The 21,886-nt window shown below is 43.4% G+C and overlaps 1 protein-coding gene across 1 annotated transcript; it reads left to right on the forward strand.

Moving 5' to 3' along the window:
• Positions 1–1,655: 1,655 nt before the first annotated feature.
• LOC110536563 (gamma-aminobutyric acid receptor subunit rho-3-like) lies at positions 1,656–13,167 on the forward strand. The gene is made up of 10 exons (XM_036936612.1): positions 1,656–1,868; positions 2,506–2,618; positions 4,756–4,823; positions 4,922–5,145; positions 5,239–5,321; positions 5,503–5,640; positions 11,085–11,237; positions 11,652–11,713; positions 11,899–12,030; positions 12,349–13,167. Exons 1-10 carry the CDS (start codon positions 1,720–1,722, stop codon positions 12,652–12,654), a joined length of 1,428 nt encoding a protein of 475 aa, XP_036792507.1. The 5' UTR covers positions 1,656–1,719; the 3' UTR covers positions 12,655–13,167.
• Positions 13,168–21,886: the final 8,719 nt, after the last annotated feature.

The following is a 21,886-nucleotide window of genomic DNA, read 5'->3' on the forward strand; positions in this document are numbered from 1 at the left end:
AAAACGACTCAAGTAAAAGTCAAAGTCACCCAGTAAAGTTCTACTTGAGTATAAGTCTAAAAGTATTTGGTTTCAAATATACTTAAGTATCAAAAGTAAATGTAATTGCTAAAACATACGTTTCAAAAGTTAAAGTTAAAGTATAAATAATTTCAAATTCCTTGTATTAAGCAAACAAGATGATACCGTTTTCTTGTTTTTTACATTTACGGAATACCAGGGGCACGCTCCCACACTCATAATTTACAAACAAAGCATGTGTTTAGTGAGTCCGCCAGATCAGAGGCAGTAGGGATGACCAGGGATGTTCTCTGTCTAGTGAGTTCTCCAGATCAGAGGCAGTGGGGGTGACCAGGGATGTTCTCTGTCTAGTGAGTCCTCCAGATCAGAGGCAGTGGGGGTGACCAGGGATGTTCTCTTGATAAGCATGTGAATCAGACCATTTTCCTGTCCTGCTAAGCATTCAAAATGTAACAAGTACTTTTGGGTGTCAGGGAAAATGTATGGAGTAAAAAGAACATTGTTTTCTTTAGGAATGTAGTGAAGTAAAAGTAAAAGATGTCAAAAATATAAGTAGTAAAGTAAAGTACAGATACCCCCAAAAAGTAGTACTTTTTAAGTATTTTTACTTAAGTACTTTATACCACTGGGTATGACAACACGCAAACACACACACACACACACACACACACACACACAAACACACACACACACACACACAAGAGAGAACTCAAATACTGATAGATATGTGGACGTTCAAAGACACACACTAATGCGCACACACCTGGACGTAGATGTTAATCCTGTGTAATTACAGTATATGCCATATTTGTATTAATTCGCAAGTGGAGTACAGCCTGATTACTGAAGGGAGTGTGTGTGTGTGTATATGTGTATGTGTGTGTATGTGCTTGTGCATGTGTGTGTGTGTGTGTGTGTGCCCTCCCTCAGTTAGTAGGTTAGTGAGAGATTGCCAGGGCTGCAGATAAGAGGATTTGAGTGGAATTTGTGTCATTCTATCGGCGGAGGAATAGATTTATATTGATTTTAATCAGAGAGAGACAGATTCACTGAACCACAGATAATATAGATGGGGAGAGATAGAGAGAGGCAGAGAAGGTGTCAGAGGTAAACACAGAAAGAGAGAGCAAGCAACTGATGAGAGTAGAGAGAATATTGGAGAATATAGAGGTTCTCCAAAACAAAAACACATGACACGCTGGCCGGGTGTTTCTCCACTTGGCGAGAGAGTGAAAGATCAACGGAACATCAGGACACTTTTATGAGGAGGAAGAGCTAACAACACACTCATCACATCACATCTTGGAGTATTTGAAGAAATGCAGCTGTGTGGTAAGTGATCATCGACCACAACCATCAACACTGCAACCACAACCACAACCATCAACAGTGCAACAAGGACCACAACCATCATCACTGCAACAAGGGCCACAACCATCAACAGTGCAACAAGGACCACAACCATCATCACTGCAACAAGGGCCACAACCATCAACCCCAACCCCTGACTGTGATCGGAGCGATCATAGTTCTATTGGAGTCCCTGCTTTAAGTGACTGTCATTTATTTTTATAATATGCTTTTATTGGTCAATGTTTCCCTGGAAAAACAGTGACACATGTTATTGCTCTGTGGACTATACTGGCTACATAAAGATGAACTGAACTCCTGACCTTTAACTCCAACCCTGACCACATCATGAACGCTGTCCTTCTGGCCGTGAAGTGGCTGTGCTTGATCTGGGCCGTGACGTGGCCTGTAACCATGGTGACAGGGATCCGTAACCCAGGACGACGGAGGCACAAAGACGTTTACGTGGGGGAGCACAGCAAAAACAAACACAGAGGGTAGGAGGACACATACTATAGGCACACATGCATCAGGGTTGGGGTCAATTCCTTTTGAATTCCAGTCGATTCAGAAAGTACACTGAAATTCAAATTCTCTCCAATGTTTGGAATTGTAATTTGGTTTACTTTCTGAATTGACTGGAATTGACCCCAACCCTGGCATGCACACACATAACTCCGTAAGCCTGTAAACCACATACCTCCATAACCCTATACATCCTGTAATTCAGTGGTTCTCAAACCTCTCCTGGGGACACACAACAGTTCCATGTATTTGATCTATTCAGTGCTACAACAAAATTGTGAAATGTCTGGCAGTCCCAAGGAGAGGTTTGAGAACCATTGCTGTTATTTTTTCCTTGCTCTTACTCCCCGACCTGGGGTCCACCTTGGCTTCCAGCTATATCAGTCTTCATCAAGTTACGGAGTGCCGGCCCGGAAGAAGTCTGGAGTGATTCCAGGGAGTAGCTAATTACCAAATTTGGCAGTGTGTGTATGTGGGAGGGCTGTTGTGAAAACAGCAGGCTGTGTTTCTTCAATCAAACCTTACAATTAGTCTTATTAAAGAAACATATTGCTCAACTATTGCAGGGTGTTGGGGTGTGTGGGTTTATAATGTGTGTTGTCTTTCCAGGCGTATAGACCATAAACTTATGCGGCAGGACAGCACCAAGTCTCTACTCATTAAGACTGAACAGCTGCTGAGGATCGAGGAACACGACTTCGCTATGAGACCTGGCTTTGGAGGTGAGAAACACGCATGTCCACCATACACAGGAAACACTAAAACTAATCCAATCAGTCACTCTCTGTCCCCCTTTAATGATGCATACGATGGCCGTGCTATGAGAGGACCTGCAGGCCACTGGGTTTCCCTGGACATATCGCTCCCAAACCAACACTGACCCACATTACACTGTGTGTGTGTGTGTGTGTGTGTGTGTGTGTGTGTGTGTGTGTGTGTGTGTGTGTGTGTGTGTGTGTGTGTGTGTGTGTGTTGGGGGGGATTCATAAACAGTAATCTGGATTATAATCCAGGACTGTTGAAACAGATAGAGGGGTGGGAAATAGGGTTGGAAACAGCCCAGTTCAACCAAGGGTGGACAACAGGCCTTCATACTACCCAAACAGGTCATTGACAGTGAGAGAGAGACTGGTTTGACTGGTTAATAAGGCTTTAAATGTAACATAGAGATGTTTATTCTGTTGGTTTATGAGTCACTCTGTGCAACTGGAGGAAGCAGAGGCTTAATTACAAGATGTGGTGTGTGTGTGTGGTTTGTTTAATTGTGAGGGAGGTTAATTTAAAACTATGTTTATTGGGCTGAAAGGCTGCTAACATTCAGAGAACATCAACATACTTCACAACCATAAAAAAATTATCAATTAAAACACACACATAAAATAATCGCACCACCGTTGATGGCTGCTGTTTTACGGGCTCCTAACCAACTGTGCGATTATGTTTATTTTTTTGCATTGTTTGTAACTAATTTTAAACATAATGTTGCAGCTACCGTCTCTTATGACTGAAAATAGTTTCTGGTCACCACAACAGCGATTACTGACCTCAAACTGGACTAAGATTTTTTATTTAATGTGAAGGATATACTGGTTTATCAAGACAAGGCCCAAATTCCCGTCATCAGCGTGAAGAAAAGACGGAGAAAAAGGGGGTGGAGTGCCTTGTAAGAATTCGCCGATGAGTAGGTAAACCACCACTACCCTCCGTATTATTGGCCTGAAGTGCAATCATTGGAAAACAAACTGGACGATCTACGATTAAGACTATCATACCAACAGGACATTAACATCTGTAATATTTTATGTTTCACAAGACGTGGCCGAACGATGACACGGATAATATAGAGCTGGCTGGCTTCTCCGTGCATCGGCAGGACAGAGCTGCTGCGTCTGGTAAGAAGAAGGACGAGGGTGTGTCTATTTGTCAATAACTGCTGGTGCGCAATGTCTAATATTTAAGAGGTATTGTTCACCTGAGATAGAATACCTCATGATAAGCTGTAGACCACACACATCAAGAGAGTTCTCATCTACATTTTTCATAGCCGTCTATTTACCACCACAAACCGATGCTGGCACTAAGACTGCACTCAACCAGCTGTATAAGACAATAAGCAAACAAGGAAATGCTCATCCAGAAGTGGCACTCCTAGTGGCCGGGGACCAGCATGTCACGTGCAACCAGAGGAAAAAAATACAAGATCCCCTTTACACCACACACAGATACGCATACAATGCTCTCCCTCGCCCTCCATTTGGCAAATCTGACTATAACTCTATCCTTCTGATTCCTGCATACAAGCAAAAACTAATGCAGTAAGTACCAGTGACTCGCGCAATAAGGAAGTGTTCAGATGACGCGAATGCTACACTACAGGACTGTTTTGCTAGAACAGACTGGAATATGTTCCGGGATCCATCCAATGGATTTGAGGGGTTTACCACCTGTCACCGGCTTCATCAATAAGTGCATCAATGACGTCGTCACCACATTGACCCTATGTACATTTCCCAACCAAAAGTCGAGCTAAAGGCTAGAGCTGCCGCTTTCAAAGAGCGGGACACTAATCCGGACGCTTATAAGAAATCCCACTATGCCCTCAGGCAAACCATCAAACAGGCAAAGCGTCAATACGCTTTGATGCTTGTCAGATGTGACAGGGCTTGAAAAATATTACGGACTACAAAGGGAAACCCAGCCGTGACCTCCCCAGGCGAGCTAAATGCATTTTATGCTCGCTACGAGGCAAGAAACACTGAAGCATGCATGAGGGTGTTGGTGTTTGTTTCTCTGTTTTTGGTGTTTTGGGTGAGGAGCTCTGCCAGTCCTGACGAGATGTGTGTGTGTGTCTGTTCTCAGGTGCAGCCATCCCTGTAGGCATTGATGTTCAGGTGGAGAGCATCGACAGCATTTCAGAGGTCAACATGGTATGAGCCTGTGTACCCTTTGTGTATAATCTATACACGTGTGTGTATAATCCACACACGTGTGAGTGTGTTTAATTATGAGTGTTTGTTCTGCTCAGGACTTCACCATGACTCTGTACCTGCGCCACTACTGGAAGGATGAGCGGCTGGCATTTCCATCTCGTAGCAACGTGAGCAGGACATTTGATGGGCGTCTGGTGAAGAAGATGTGGGTTCCTGACGTGTTCTTCGTCCACTCCAAGAGGTCCTTCATCCATGACACCACCATGGAGAACATCATGATCAGGGTCTATCCTGACGGAAGCATACTCTACAGCGTCAGGTAGAGCATCAGTATGTGTGTGTGTGTGTGTTACTATATGTAGGTTTACTGTATCTTATCTATTGGCATATGATTATTATGTGGGTGTTATAGGATCACAGTGACTGCTCTCTGCTCCATGGACTTCAGCAGCTTCCCTCTGGACACACAGAACTGTTCACTGGAACTAGAGAGCTGTGAGTCACACTGACTTACACACATCACACAGCAGCACACATGCACACACACATATTTCCCTAAAAATAAACCTGCACCCACACTAACAATCTGATTGCTGATTGATTGGTTAGACAAATACACACCAAACTCTCTCTCTCCCCCGCCTCCCTCTCTCCCTCTCTCCATCCCCCTTTCTAGATGCGTATAATGAGAATGATCTGATGTTGTATTGGAAGAATGGCAACGAATCTCTGAGGACAGATGAGATGGTTCTCTCTCAGTTCTTCATCAAGAAGTTCCACCCTTCCAGTGGGCTCGCCTTCTACAGCAGCACAGGTCTGTCTGGATATTTGTGTATGTGTGCTGTGTTCCATGTGTCTCATCTCTCAAACCATTTAGACCAGGGGTACTCAACTACTATTTGAGAAGGTCCGGTCACACAAATTTCTTAGGTGGCAAAGGGTCCGGATAGATATTTATCGGCATAGTAACAAACCCCCACCCAGTTTTAAAGCAAATTTCTTGCAATACTACACATTTTGCCATGTCTTATGTGTTTTCATACCAAATCAAATTTATTTATACAGCCCTTCGTACATCAGCTGATATCAAAGTGCTGTACAGAAACCCAGCCTAAAACCCCTAGGAAAAACTCCCTAGAAAGGCCAAAACCTAGGAAGAAACCCAGACAGGAAGATCACATCAGTGACTCAACCCACTCAAGTGACGCACCCCTCCTAGGGACGGCATGAAAGAGCACCAGTAAGCCAGTGACTCAGCCCCTGTAATACGGTTAGAGGCAGGGAATCCCAGTGGAAAGAGGGGAACCGGCCAGGCAGAGACATCAAGGGCGGTTCGTTGCTCCAGAGCCTTTCCGTTCACCTTCACACTCCTGGGCCAGACTACACTCAATCATATGACCCACTGAATAGATGAGTCTTCAGTAAAGAGTTAAAGGTTGAGACCGAGTCTGCGTCTCTCACATGGGTAGGCAGACCATTCCATAAAAATGGAGCTCTATAGGAGAAAGCCCTGCCTCCAGCTGTTTGCTTAGAAATTCTAGGGACAATTAGGAGGCCTGCGTCTTGTGACCGTAGCGTACGTGTAGGTACAGTGGGGCAAAAAAGTATTTAGTCAGCCACCAATTGTGCAAGTTCTCCCACTTAAAAAGATGAGAGAGGCCTGTAATTTTTATCATAGGTACACTTCAACTATGACAGACAAAATGAGAAACAGAAATCCAGAAAATCACATTGTAGGATTTTTAATGAATTTATTTGCAAATTATGGTGGAAAATAAGTATTTGGTCAATAACAAAAGTTTATCTCAGTACTTTGTTATATACCCTTTGTTGGCAATGACAGAGGTGAAACGTTTTCTGTAAGTCTTCACAAGGTTTTCACACACTGTTGCTGGTATTTTGGCCCATTCCTCCATGCAGATCTCCTCTAGAGCAGTGATGTTTTGGGACTGTTGCTGGGCAACACGGACTTTCAACTCCCTCCAAAGATTTTCTATGGGGTTGAGATCTGGAGACTGGCTAGGCCACTCCAGGACCTTGAAATGCTTCTTACGAAGCCACCCCTTCGTTGCCCGGCCGTGTGTTTGGGATCATTGTCATGCTGAAAGACCCAGCCACGTTTCATCTTCAATGCCCTTGCTGATGGAAGGAGGTTTTCACTCAAAATCTCACGATACATGGCCCCATTCATTCTTTCCTTTACATTGATCAGTCGTCCTGGCCCTTTTGCAGAAAAACAGCCCCAAAACATGATGTGTCCACCCCTATGCTTCACAGTAGGTATGGTGTTCTTTGGATGCAACTCAGCATTCTTTGTCCTCCAAACACGATGAGTTGAGTTTTTACCAAAAAGTTATATTTTGGTTTCATCTGACCATACGACATTCTCCCAACCTTCTTCTGGATCATCCAAATGCTCTCTAGCAAACTTCAGACGGGCCTGGACATGTACTGGCTTAAGCAGGGGGACACATCTGGCACTGCAGGATTTGAGTCCCTGGCAGCGTAGTGTGCTACTGATGGTAGGCTTAGTTACTTTGGTCCTAGCTCTCTGCAGGTCATTCACTAGGTCCCCCCGTGTGGTTCTGGGATTTTTGCTCACCGTTCTTGTGATCATTTTGACCCCACGGGGTGAGATCTTGCGTGCAGCCCCAGATCGAGGGAGATTATCATTGGTCTTGTATGTCTTCCATTTCCTAATGATTGCTCCCACAGTTGATTTCTTCAAACCAAGCTGCTTACCTATTGCAGATTCAGTCCTCCCAGCCTTGTGCAGGTCTACAATTTTGTTTCTGGTGTCCTTTGACAGCTCTTTGGTCTTGGCCATTTCCGTTCCAATTTTCTGTAAGCTTGCTTCAGAGCTTGGGTATTTTCTGTATACCAAGGAGCTAGTTTCTTATGAGAAATATTTTTAGTTTTTAGGGGTGCAACTGCATCTAGGGTATTGCGCAAGGTTAAATTGAGTTCCTCAGTTAGGTGGTTAACTGATTTTTGTCCTCTGACGTCCTTGGGTAGGCAGAGGGAGTCTGGAAGGGCATCAAGGAATCTTTGTGTTGTCTGTGAATTTATAGCACGACCTTTGATGCTCCTTGGTTGGGGTCTGAGCAGATTATTTGTTGCAATTGCAAACGTAATAAAATGGTGGTCCGATAGTCCAGGATTATGAGGAAAAACATTAAGATCCACAACATTTATTCCATGGGACAAAACTAGGTCCAGAGTATGACTGTGACAGTGAGTAGGTCCAGAGACATGTCGGACAAAACCCACTGAGTCGATGAAAGCCATATGATACCTGAGTGACTCAACAAAATCAATAGGGGCCACCTGGGGGTCAGGGCCCCTGGGCACGTAATCTGGCCATGAAAAATACAAGATTTAGATTGGTACATTAGGCTAACCAGCTATCTAGCTAACATGGGTTAGTTGATCAACTGGACATTTCTGACAGGTTATAAATAGCTCTCTGACGTCTACCAGTGAATTACATAACAAGAGGAAACTGCTGATGCACAACCAAATTTCGAAATTGCACCTTGGGCATTACAGTGCCCTCAGAAAGTGTTCACACCCCTTGGCTTTTTCCAAATTTTGTTGTGTTACAGCCTGAGTTTAAAATTGATTACATTGAGATTTTATGTCACTGGCCTACACACAATACACCATAATGTATAATGGAATGATGTTTACAAATTAATAAAAAACGAAAAGCTGAAATATATTGAGTCAATAAGTATTCAACCCCTTTGTTTAGGTAAGACTAAATAAGTTTAGGAGTAAAATGTGCTTAACAAGTCACATAATAAGTTGCATGGACATATTGTAATAGTAGTTTAACTTGATTTTTGAACGACTGCCTTGTAAATCTGCCCTCAAACTGGACAGTATTTATCTCAATCTCTTCATTCAAAGACTCAATCATGGACCCTCGTACTGACAGTTGTGGCTACTTTGCGTGATGTATTGTTGTGGCTGCTTTGCGTGATGTATTGTTGTGGCTGCTTTGCGTGATGTATTGTTGTGGCTGCTTTGCGGGATGTATTGTTGTGGCTGCTTTGCGTGATGTATTGTTGTGGCTGCTTTGCGTGATGTATTGTTGTGGCTGCTTTGCGTGATGTATTGTTGTGGCTGCTTTGCGTGATGTATTGTTGTGGCTGCTTTGCGTGATGTATTGTTGTGGCTACTTTGCGTGATGTATTGTTGTGGCTACTTTGCGTGATGTATTGTTGTGGCTACTTTGCGTGATGTATTGTTGTGGCTACTTTGCGTGATGTATTGTTGTGGCTACTTTGTGTGATGTATTGTTGTGGCTGCTTTGCGTGATGTATTGTTGTGGCTGCTTTGCGTGATGTATTGTTGTGGCTACTTTGCGTGATGTATTGTTGTGGCTACTTTGCGTGATGTATTGTTGTGGCTGCTTTGCGTGATGTATTGTTGTGGCTACTTTGCGTGATGTATTGTTGTGGCTGCTTTGCGTGATGTATTGTTGTGGCTGCTTTGCGTGATGTATTGTTGTGGCTACTTTGCGTGATGTATTGTTGTGGCTGCTTTGCGTGATGTATTGTTGTCTCTACATACTTGCCCTTTGTGCTGTTGTGCCCAATAATGTTTGTGCTGCTACCATGTTGTGTTGCTACCATGCTGTGCTGTCATGTATTGCTGCCTTGCTGTGTTCTTGTCTAGGTCTCTCTTTATGTAATGTTGTGTTGTCTCTCATTGTGATGTTTTGTCCTATATTTAAATGTTCTTAAAAAAAAAAGTGTATCCCTGCCCCCGTCCCCGCAGGAGGTCTTTTGCCTTTTGGTAGGCTGTCATTGTAAATAATAATTTGTTCTTAACTGGTTTCCTAGTTTAAATAAAGGTTAAATAAAATAAAAAAATAAAAAATATATCTGTACCCCACACATAAAATTATCTGTAAGGTCGCTCAGTCGAGCAGGCAATTTCAAACACAGATTCAACCACAAAGACCAAGTTTTCCAATGCCTTGTGAAGACGGGCACCTATTGGTAGATGGATAAAAAAAAAGCATACACTGAATATCCCTTTGAGTATGGTGAAGTTATTCATTTCACTTTGGATGGTGTATCAAGCCTACAAAGATACAGGCGTCCTTCTTGACTTAGTTGTCGGAGATAAAGGAAACTGCTCAGGGATTTATTTCACCATGAGGCCAATGGTGACTTTAAAACAGTTACAGAGTTTAATGGCTGTGATAGGAGAAAACTGAGGATGGATCAACAACATTGTAGTTACTACACAATACTAACCTAAATGACCGAGTGAAAAGAAGGAAGCCTGTGCAGAATAAATAATATTCCAAAACCTGCATCCTGTTTAGAAATAAGGCAGTAAAGTAAAATTGCAAAAATGTGGAAAGAATTTAACTTCATGTCATGAATACAAAGCGTTATGTTTGGGGCAAATTTAACAGAACACATCACTGAGTACCACTCTTCATATTTTCAAGCATGGTGGTGGCTTCATCATGTTATGGGTATGCTTGTCATCGGCAAGGACTAGGGATTTTTTGGTGGATAAAAATAAATGGAATAGAGCTGAGCACAGGCAGAATCCTAGAGGAAAACATGGTTCAATCTGCTTTCCAACAGACACTGGGAGATGAATTCACCTTTCAGTAGGACAACAACCTAAAACAGTAGTGCAAATATACACTGGAGTTGCTTACCAAGATGACATTGAATGTTTCTGAGTGTCCTAGTTAGAGTTTTGACTTAAATTGGCTTGAAAATGGCAAGACTAAAAAATGGCTGTCTAACAATGATAACAATCAATTCGACGTAGCTTGAAGAATTTTTAAAAGTATAATGAGCAAATATTGTACAATCCCGGTGTGTAAAGCTCTTAGAGACTTACCCAGAAAGACTTAAAGCTGTAATCGCTGCCAAAGGTGATTCTAACATGTATTGACTCAGGAGTGTGAATACTTATCTAAATTAGATATGTCTGTATTTCATTTTCAATCAATTTGCAAACATTTCTAAAAACAGGCTTTTGCTTTGTCATTATGGGGTATTGTGTGTAGATCGGTGAGAAAACAATATATTTATTCAATTTTGAGTTCAGGCTGTAACACATCAAAATGTGGAATAAGGGTATGTATGTAAGGGGTTTAGTCTCTTTGTCTCAATCTCTCACTCTGTCCCTTTCTTTCTCTCTTTTTCTCTCCCCCTCTCTCACCCCATCACCTATCTTCTCTCTCTCTCTCTCTCTCTCTCACTCTCTCTCTCTATCTAGGTTGGTATAACAGGTTGTATATAAACTTCATCCTGAGGAGACATATCTTCTTCTTCATGCTACAGACATATTTCCCCACCATGCTGATGGTTCTGCTGTCCTGGGTCTCCTTCTGGATTGACAGGAGGGCTGTGCCTGCACGTGTCTCCCTAGGTAAGCACAAACACACACACCAGGAAACACACCACTGAAAACACCTGGCTACACACCCAAGTTCACATGATTATACTTCTACATAAAATACCTACCATAGGTTATACGCACACTCCTCTCCCTTCAGAGCTCTACAGCCCTAACACGCCTGCCGTCCTCTCCGTTTAGAGCTCTACAGCCCTAACTCGCCTGCCGTCCTCTCCGTTTAGAGCTCTACAGCCCTAACACGCCTGCCGTTCTCTCCGTTTAGAGCTCTACAGCCCTAACATGCCTGCCGTCCTCTCCGTTTAGAGCTCTACAGCCCTAACATGCCTGCCGTCCTCTCCGTTTAGAGCTCTACAGACCTAACACGCCTGCCGTCCTCTCCGTTTAGAGCTCTACAGACCTAACACTCCTGCCGTCCTCTCCCTTCAGGTATCACTACAGTACTGACCATGTCAACCATCATCACTGGTGTGTCCTCCTCCATGCCACAGGTAAGTGACCGAGTGTGTGTGTGTGTGTGGGTGGGTGGGTGGGTGAGGAACTAGCGAGTTTTAATTCTTACTCTGTGTGTGTGTGTGTGTGTGTGTGTGTGTGTGTGTGTGTGTGTGTGTGTGTGTGTGTGTGTGTGTGTGTGTGTGTGTGTGTGTGTGTGTGTGTGTGTGTGTGTGTTTTCCAGGTGTCCTATGTGAAGGCAGTGGACATCTACCTGTGGACCAGCTTCCTGTTTGTGTTCCTGTCAGTGATAGAATATGCTGCTGTCAACTACTGCTCTACGCTGGAGGAGATGAGACGACTGAAGAGAGGAAAGGTCAGAGGTCATCCATATTATACCTGGAGCAGAGAGAGCCTGTCCCTGACAGGATATTTGTGGAGTATTCTCTCTGCACAACACTGCTCTCTACTGGTTAGATAGAGAAAGGACGCCAAGAAATCATCACTCCCAGAAATCATCACAAGTTTCTCTCTAACTTTGTCCCCAGGTTGGAGACGATATTAGTTTATCTCCTAGTCTCCATAGTCTATGTGTATACATCTATAGATACACAGTATATCTATATGGAGATGTATCTGTATGTGTATATGGAGATGTATATCTGTATGTGTGTCTGTCTGTCCCCCCATTCAGCTCCCAACCTCGTACAACACCAGCAAAGCCATGGCCTTTGACGGCTGTTTCCATGACAGTGACATTGAGCTGACCCCGTTCCCCCGTCTGCCAACCTCCATGACCTCCAGCCATCACAGAACTCCACTCCAGAACCCTGAGGACCCACCCATCGAGGGGACACGTCTCCGCCGGCAACGGTCGGTGCAGGAGAACGTGGATCTGCTACTTAGCAACAGCTACTTGATCGACTCGTACTCCCGCATGGCCTTCCCTCTGTCCTACCTCCTATTCAATACCATCTACTGGAGTATGTACTCCTCCTGAGGGACCCTACTGAGTATAGTGCTGGGACCCTACTGACTATAACTCCTTCCGAGGGACGGTCCTACTGAGTACTGGGACCCTACTGAGTATGTACTCCTCCTGAGGGACCCTGCTAAGTATAGGGACCTTACAGAGTATTGACCACCTGAGGGAGGGACCTTACATGGACTTCTCCTGTCGGAATCTACTGAGGGTACTATTGGCACCCTATGGAGTATGGACTCCTACTCTGGGGAAGTGTATAATACTGGAACCCTACCAAATTCTAAAGGGCACTTTTCTGTGTGTAATCCAATAATAATGTATGTAGCCCTTAATCTGCCCAGACTAAAACAATAAATGGTGGTCACTGCCAATTAAGGAATATTAACAGAGGGGAACCTTTACTATAGCTAATTGTTGAGTGATTTATGATTTTCTTCTTATGTCCTTTATCCACATATCCAGTCATATAAACTTAACATGTGTAAACATTTGTATGAACATAACAAGATTCAACAACTGAGACATAAACTGAACAAGTTCCACAGACATGTGACTAACATACATTTAATAATGTGTCCCTGAACAAAGGGGGGGGAGGGGTCAAAATAAAAAGTAACAGTCAGTATCTGGTGTGACCACCAGCTGCATTAAGTACTGCAGTGCATCTCCTCCTCATGGACTGCACCAGATTTGCCAGTTCTTGCTGTGAGATGTTACCCCACTCTTCCACCAAGGCACCTGCAAGTTCCCAGACATTTCTGGGGGGAATAGCCCTAGACCTCACCCTCCGATCCAACTGGCCCCAGACGTGCTCAATGCGATTGAGATCCGGGCTCTTCGCTGGCCATGGCAGAACACTGACATTCCTGTCTTGCAGGAAATCACGCACAGAACAATCAGTATGGCTGGTGGCGTTGTCATGCTGGAGGGTCATGTCAGAATGAGCCTGCAGAAAGGGTACCACATGAGGGAGGAGGATATCTTCCCTGTAACTCACAGCGTTGAGATTGCCTGCAATGACAACAAGCTCAGTCCGATGATGCTGTGACACACCGCCCCAGACCATGACGGACCCTTCATCTCCAAATCGATCCCGCTCCAGAGTACAGGCCTCGGTGTAATGCTTATTCCTTCGAAGATAAACGTGAATCCGACCATCACTCCTGGTGAGACAAAACTGCGACTCGTCAGTGAAGAGCACTATTTGCCAGTCCTGTCTGTTCCAGCAACAGTGGGTTTGTGCCTATAGGCAAAGTTGTTGCCGGTGATGTCTGGTGAGGACCTGCCTACAACAGGCCTGCAAGCCCTCAGTCCAGCCTCTCTCAGCCTATTGCAGACAGTCTGAGCACTGATAGAGGGATTGTGCGTTCCTGGTGTAACTCGGGCAGTTGTTGTTGCCATCCTGTACCTGTCCCGCAGGTGTGATGTTCGGATGTACCGATCCTGTGCAGGTATTGTTACACGTGATCTGCCGCTGCGAGGACGATCAGCTGTCCGTCCTGTCTCCCTTTTGCACTGTTGTCTTAGGTGTCTCACAGTACGGACATTGCAATTTATTGCCCTGGCCACATCTGCAGTCCTCATGCATACTTTCAGCATGCCTAAGGGACATTCACGCAGATGAGCAGGGACCCTGGCCATCTTTCTTTTGATGTTTTTCAGAGTCAGTAGAAAGGCCTCTTTAGTGACCTAAGTTTTCATAACTGTGACCTTCATAACTGTGACCAGCCTAGCGTCTGTAAGCTGTTAGTGTCTTAATGACCGTTTCACAGGTGCATGTTTATTAATTGTTTATGGTTCATTGAATATGCATGGGAAACATTGTTTAAATCTTTTACAATGAAGATCTGTGTAGTTATTTGGATTTTTATGAATTATCTTTGAAAGACAGGGTCCTGAAAAAGGGACGTTTCCTTTTTTGCTGAGTTTATCATATCCAAGGAGCCTGAAAGCTAACATTTTCATTCATCATTCAAATCAGTTGCCATGTAGTTGAGACATTTTTTGAATAATAATTGGATTTAAACATAAACATTTTTAAATGTCTATAATTTTTTGTTAATTACAAATTAGCTATATATATACACACACACTACCAGTCAAAAGAACAACTACTCATTCAAGGTTTTTTTTTTTTTTTTAACTATTTCCTACATTGTATAATGATAGTGAATACATCAAAACTATGAAATAGCACATATGGAATCATGTAGAAACCAAAAAAGTTATATATAAACTAAATAAAAACTAAATATATTTTATATTTGAGATTCTACAAATAGCCACCCTTTGACTTGATGACAGCTTAGCAACCTCTTGGCATTCTCTCAACCAGCTTCACCTGGAATGCTTTTCCAACAGTCTTGAGGGAGTTCCCACATATGCTGAGCACTTGTTGGCTGCTTTTCCTTCACTCTGCGGTCCAGCTCATCCCAAACCATCTCAATTGGGTTGAGGTCGGGGGACTGTGGAGGCCAGGTCATCTGATGCAGCACTCCATCACTCTTCTTCTTGGTTAAATAGCCCTTACACAGCCTGGAAGTGTGTTGGGTCATTGTCCTGTTGAAAAATAAATCATAGTCCCACTAAGCCCAAACCAGATGGGATGGCGTATCGCTGCAGAATGCTGTGGTAGCCATGCTGGTTAAGTGTGCCTTGAATTCTAAATAAATCAAAAACAGTGTTACCAGCAAAGCACCCCCACACCATAACACCTCCTCCTCCATGCTTTACGGTGGGAAATACACATATGCTGAGATCATCCGTTCACCCACACCGCATCTCACAAAGAAATGACAGTTGAAACAAACAAAAAAACTATTTGGACTCCAGATAAAAGGACAAATTTCCATCCACCGGTCTAATGTCCATTGCTCGTGTTTCTTGGCCCGAGCAAGTCTCTTCTTCTTATTTGTGTATTTTAGTAGTGGTTTCTGTGAAGCAATTCAACCATGAAGGCCTGATTCATACAGTCTCCTCTGAAAAGTTGATGTTGACATGTGTGTGTTGAATTCTGTAAAGAATTTATTTTGGCTGCAATTTCGGAGGCTGATACCTATAATGAACTTTTCCTCTGCAGCAGAGATAACTCTGGGTCTTCCCTTCCTGTGGTGGTCCTCATGAGAACCAGTTTCATCATAGCACTTGATGGTTTTTGCAACTACACTTGAAGAAACTGTCAAAGTTCTTGACATTTTCTGTATTGACTGACCATGTCTTAAAGTAATGATGGACTGTCGTTTCTCTTTGCTTATTTGAGCTGTTCTTGACATAATATGGACTTGCTATATTACCAAATAGGGCCATCTTCTGTATACCCCCCTACCTTGTCACAACACAACTGATTGGGGCGGCAAGGTAGCCTAGTGGTTAGAGCATTGGACTAGTAACCGGAAGGTTGCAAGTCTTGTTAGTCGTATTGCTAACGTTAGCTAGTTAACTATGTCTAGCTTGATGGATGCTTATCTTCCTAGCTAGCTGACTTTGCCAGATTTAGCAACGGCCACTGGCACTTGGAACGGACTTCAGTCAGCTAAATTTGGCTAGCTAACGCGTTAGCTGTTTTACTTTGAATGAAGGCGAATCAGGTAATTGAGTCAGGTGGCTGGCAAGTGGCAACTCACCAATTTACAGCTGGCCAGTTCTCGACATGCACATTTTCAAAGTTATTAAGTTGACTAGCTAGCTAACTTAAGTTATGTATGCTCGCTAAAAAAACATCCCAAAATGACTAACTTTATTAGTTAAGCTAAGCTCGTCTAAAATTGACATGAATGCTCTCACAAAGCCAGCTGACTGATCTTTTAAACTCTTGTCTGCCAATGTGGTGCAACAACCCACATACTGGACAGAGGTGATAGTCAGCTGTCATGGTCTCTCTGGTAAGTTGCTGTCAGATGTCCAGAGTCTGAAGCAGCAGATTGTGTCTGCATCCTGCACCAGTTAAGCATGCACATTCTATTCTCTATCTAAATATGTCTTGCTATATATACACATACATTACATAACCAAAAGTATGTGGACATGTGCTCGTCGAAAAACATGTAATTCCAAAATCATGGGTATTAATATGGAGTTGGTCCCCCCACTTTGCTGCTATAACAGCCTACACTTTCTGGAAAGGCTTTCCACTAGATGTTGGAACATTGCTGCTGGGACTTGCTTCCATTCAGCCACAAGAGCATTAGTGATGTTGGTCGATTAGGCCTGGCTCGTAGTCTGCGTTCCAATTCATCCCAAAGGTGTTCGATGGTGTTGAGGTCAGGGCTCTGTGCAGGCCCATCAAGTTCTTCCACCCCGACCTCAACAAACCATTCCTGTATGGATCTCGCTTTGTGCACGGGGGCATTGTCATGCTGAAACAGGAAAGGGCCTTCCCCAAACTGTTACCACAGAGTTGGAAACACAGAATCATCTAGAATGTCATTGTGTGCTGTAGCATTATGATTTCCCTTCACTTGAACTAAGGGGCCTAGCCTGAACCATGAAAAACTGCCCCAGACCATTATTCCTCCTCCACCAAACTTTACATTGGCACTATGTATTGGGCCAGGAAGTCTTCTCCTGGGACCTGCCAAACCCAAATTTGTCCGTCGGACTGCCAGATGGTGAAGTGTGATTCATCACTCCAGAGAACGCGTTTCCACTGCTCCAGAGTGGAAACGCCTCCAACCTCCAAACTCTTGACATTGCGTATGGTGACCTTAGTCTTGTGTGCGGCTGCTCGGCTATGGAAACTCATTTCATGAAGCTCCTGACAAACAATTCTTGCTGACAAACATTGCTTCCAGAGGCCGTTTGGAACTCTGTAGTGAGTGTTGCAACCAACAACATAATTTTTACATGCTACGCGCTTCAGCACTCGGCGGTCCCGTTTTGTGAACTTGTGTGGCCTATCGCTTTGCAGCTAAGCTCTTGTTGCTCCTAGATGTTTCCACTTCATAATAACTGAACTTACATTTGACCGGGGCAGCTTTAGCAGAGCAGACATTTTTTAGAAAGGGGGCATTCTATGACGGTGCCCCGTTGATAGTCACTGAGTTCTTCAGTAAGGCCATTCTACTGCCAATGTTTTCTCTATGGAGATTGAATGGCTGTGTGCTCCATGTTATACACCTGTCAGCAATGGGTGTGACTCAAATAGCCAAATCCACTTCTGTGTGTATGTACATATATATATATACACACACACACACACACACACACACACACACACACACACACACACACACACACACACACACACACACACACACACACACACACACACACACACACACACACACACACACACACACACACACACACACACACACACACACACACATACATACATACATACATACATACATACATACATACATACATACATACATACATACATACATACATACATACATACATACATACACAGCTGAAGTCGGAAGTTGACTTACACTAGTTTTTCAACCCCTCCACTTCTTGTTAACAAACTATAGTTTTGTTTACAGACAGATTATTTCACTTATAATTCACTGTATCACAATTCCAGTGGGTCAGAAGTTTACATACACTAAAGTTGACTGTGCCTTTAAACAGCTTGCAATATTCCAGAAAATAATGTCATGGCTTTAGAAGCTTCTGTACCTTCTGTACCTGTGGATGTATACCAAGGCCTACCTTTCAAACGCAGTGCCTTTTTGCTTGACATCATGGGAAAATCTAAAGAAATCAACCAAGACCTCAGAAAAAGAATGGTAGACCTCCACAAGTCTGGTTCATCCTTGGGAGCAATTTCCAAACACCTGAAGTTACCACGTTCACCTGTAAAAACAATAGTATGCAAGTACAGTGCCTTGCGAAAGTATTCGGCCCCCTTGAACTTTGCGACCTTTTTCCACATTTCAGGCTTCAAACATAAAGATATAAAACTGTATTTTTTTGTGAAGAATCAACAACAAGTGGGACACAATCATGAAGTGGAACGACATTTATTGGATATTTCAAACTTTTTTAACAAATCAAAAACTGAAAAATTGGGCGTGCAAAATTATTCAGCCCCTTTACTTTCAGTGCAGCAAACTCTCTCCAGAAGTTCAGTGAGGATCTCTGAATGATCCAATGTTGACCTAAATGACTAATGATGATAAATACAATCCACCTGTGTGTAATCAAGTCTCCGTATAAATGCACCTGCACTGTGATAGTCTCAGAGGTCCGTTAAAAGCGCAGAGAGCATCATGAAGAACAAGGAACACATCAGGCAGGTCCGAGATACTGTTGTGAAGAAGTTTAAAGCCGGATTTGGATACAAAAAGATTTCCCAAGCTTTAAACATCCCAAGGAGCACTGTGCAAGCGATAATATTGAAATGGAAGGAGTATCAGACCACTGCAAATCTACCAAGACCTGGCCGTCCCTCTAAACTTTCAGCTCACACAAGGAGAAGACTGATCAGAGATGCAGCCAAGAGGCCCATGATCACTCTGGATGAACTGCAGAGATCTACAGCTGAGGTGGGAGACTCTGTCCATAGGACAACAATCAGTCGTATATTGCACAAATCTGGCCTTTATGGAAGAGTGGCAAGAAGAAAGCCATTTCTTAAAGATATCCATAAAAAGTGTTGTTTAAAGTTTGCCACAAGCCACCTGGGAGACACACCAAACATGTGGAAGAAGGTGCTCTGGTCAGATGAAACCAAAATTGAACTTTTTGGCAACAATGCAAAACGTTATGTTTGGCGTAAAGGCAACACAGCTCATCACCCTGAACACACCATCCCCACTGTCAAACATGGTGGTGGCAGCATCATGGTTTGGGCCTGCTTTTCTTCAGCAGGGACAGGGAAGATGGTTAAAATTGATGGGAAGATGGATGGAGCCAAATACAGGACCATTCTGGAAGAAAACCTGATGGAGTCTGCAAAAGACCTGAGACTGGAACCTTAGATTTGTCTTCCAACAAGACAATGATCCAAAACATAAAGCAAAATCTACAATGGAATGGTTCAAAAATGAACATATCCAGGTGTTAGAATGGCCAAGTCAAAGTCCAGACCTGAATCCAATCGAGAATTTGTGGAAAGAACTGAAAACTGCTGTTCACAAATGCTCTCCATCCAACCTCACTGAGCTCGAGCTGTTTTGCAAGGAGGAATGGGAAAAAATGTCAGTCTCTCGATGTGCAAAACTGATAGAGACATACCCCAAGCAACTTACAGCTGTAATCGCAGCAAAAGGTGGCGCTACAAAGTATTAACTTAAGGGGGCTGAATAATTTTGCACGCCCAATTTTTCAGTTTTTGATTTGTTAAAAAAGTTTGAAATATCCAATAAATGTCGTTCCACTTCATGATTGTGTCCCACTTGTTGTTGATTCTTCACAAAAAAATACAGTTTTATATCTTTATGTTTGAAGCCTGAAATGTGGCAAAAGGTCGCAAAGTTCAAGGGGGCCGAATACTTTCGCAAGGCACTGTATAAACACCATGGGACCACGCAGCCGTCATACCACTCAGGAAGGAGATGTCTCCTAGAGATGAACGCACTTTGGTGCGAAAAGTGCAAATCAATCCCAGAACAACAGCAAAGGATCTTGTGTAGATGCTGGAGGAAACAGGTACAAAAGTATCTATATCCACAGTAAAACGAGTCCTGTATCGACATAACCTGAAAGGCCGCTCAGCAGGGAAGAAGCCACTCCTCCAAAACCACAATAAAAAAGCCAGAATACGGTTTGCAACTGCACATGGGGACAAAGATCGTACTTTTTGTAGAAATATACTCTGGTCTGATGAAACAAAAATAGAACTGTTTGGCCATAATGACCATTGTTATGTTTGGATGAAAAAGGGGGAGGTTTGCAAGCCGAAGTATACCATCCCAACCGTGAAGCATGTGGTTGGCAGCATCATGTTGTGGGGGTGCTTTGCTGCAGGAGGGACTGGTGCACTTCACAAAATAGATGGCATTATGAGGGAGGAAAATTATGTGGATATATTGAAGCAACCTCTCAAGACATCAGTCAGGAAGTTAAAGCTTGGTCGCAAATGGGTCTTCCAAATGAACAATGAACACAAGCATACTTCCAAAGTTGTGGAAAAATGGCTTAAGGACAACAATCCTATAGAAAATTTGTGGGCTGAACTGAAAAAGCGTGTGCGAGCAAGGAGACCTTCAAACCTGACTCCGTTGCACCAGCTCTGTCAGGAAGAATGGGTCAAAATTCACCCAACTTATTGTGGGAAGCTTGTGGAAGGCTACCTGAAACATTTGACCGAAGTTAAACAATTTAAAGGCAATGCCTCCAAATACTAATTGAGTGTATGTAAACTTCTGACTCACTGGGAATGTGATGAAAGAAATAAAAGCTGAAATAAATCATTATCTTTACTATCATTCTAACATTTCACATTCTCAAAATAAAGTGGTGATCCTAACTGACCTAAGACGGGGGAATTTTTACTTGGATTAAATGTCAGGAATTGTGAAAAACTGAGTTTAATGTATTTGGCTAAGGTGTATGTAAACTTCTGACTTCAACTGTATACACACACATCTGTGTCTATGAATATCCTATCTTTACCCAACCAGCTTCCCTGGTGAGCAGTAGCACCCATCCCTGAGAGGAGTCCAGACATCACATGACATCAGATCAGGAGTTGGCCGTCCCAGCTAAGCCTCAGGTGCTGCTAACGCGGGAGACATGGTCACATGACCTCGGCCCGGAGCATCAACACCTGGTACCACAGCTCTCTGCTCACACGGGTCTGGTAAAATAGATAACATGTAGGGCCAGGAGTTTTTCTCAGTAATGTGACCTGACCAATCAAACCTAGTACCTAACTAGAACCCAGAGTTTTTGTCAGGAAAACCTACTAGCTCTAAGTCATACACTGCGGATAGCCACAAGAAGGAATGTGCAGTTGTTCGTAACTTGTAACACCCATAATGATTTTATCCCTCCTGCTGCTCAGAGCTTCAGTTGTTATTTAGCCATAGAGTCACAGTCTAGGCATGCCTTCTGTAGTGGCCTTGCAGGGAGGGAGAGAGATGGTGAGAGTGTGAGTCAGTCAAATAGGGAAGAGTCAAAGAAAACAAGAGAAACAGAGGTCAAGAGGGGATAGAGTAAGTAAAGAGGGAGAGATAGAAAAAGGGGGATGGCTTCCTCTATACTCTTGCATTGGTGCTCTTCTGGCCATGTGCCAGAGTACTGCCATGTGCCAAAGTACTAATCATATTCAAACTATAACCACACACACACACAC

This window comes from Oncorhynchus mykiss, chromosome 11 (assembly GCF_013265735.2).
Source record: "Oncorhynchus mykiss isolate Arlee chromosome 11, USDA_OmykA_1.1, whole genome shotgun sequence".
Taxonomy (NCBI): domain Eukaryota; kingdom Metazoa; phylum Chordata; class Actinopteri; order Salmoniformes; family Salmonidae; genus Oncorhynchus; species Oncorhynchus mykiss.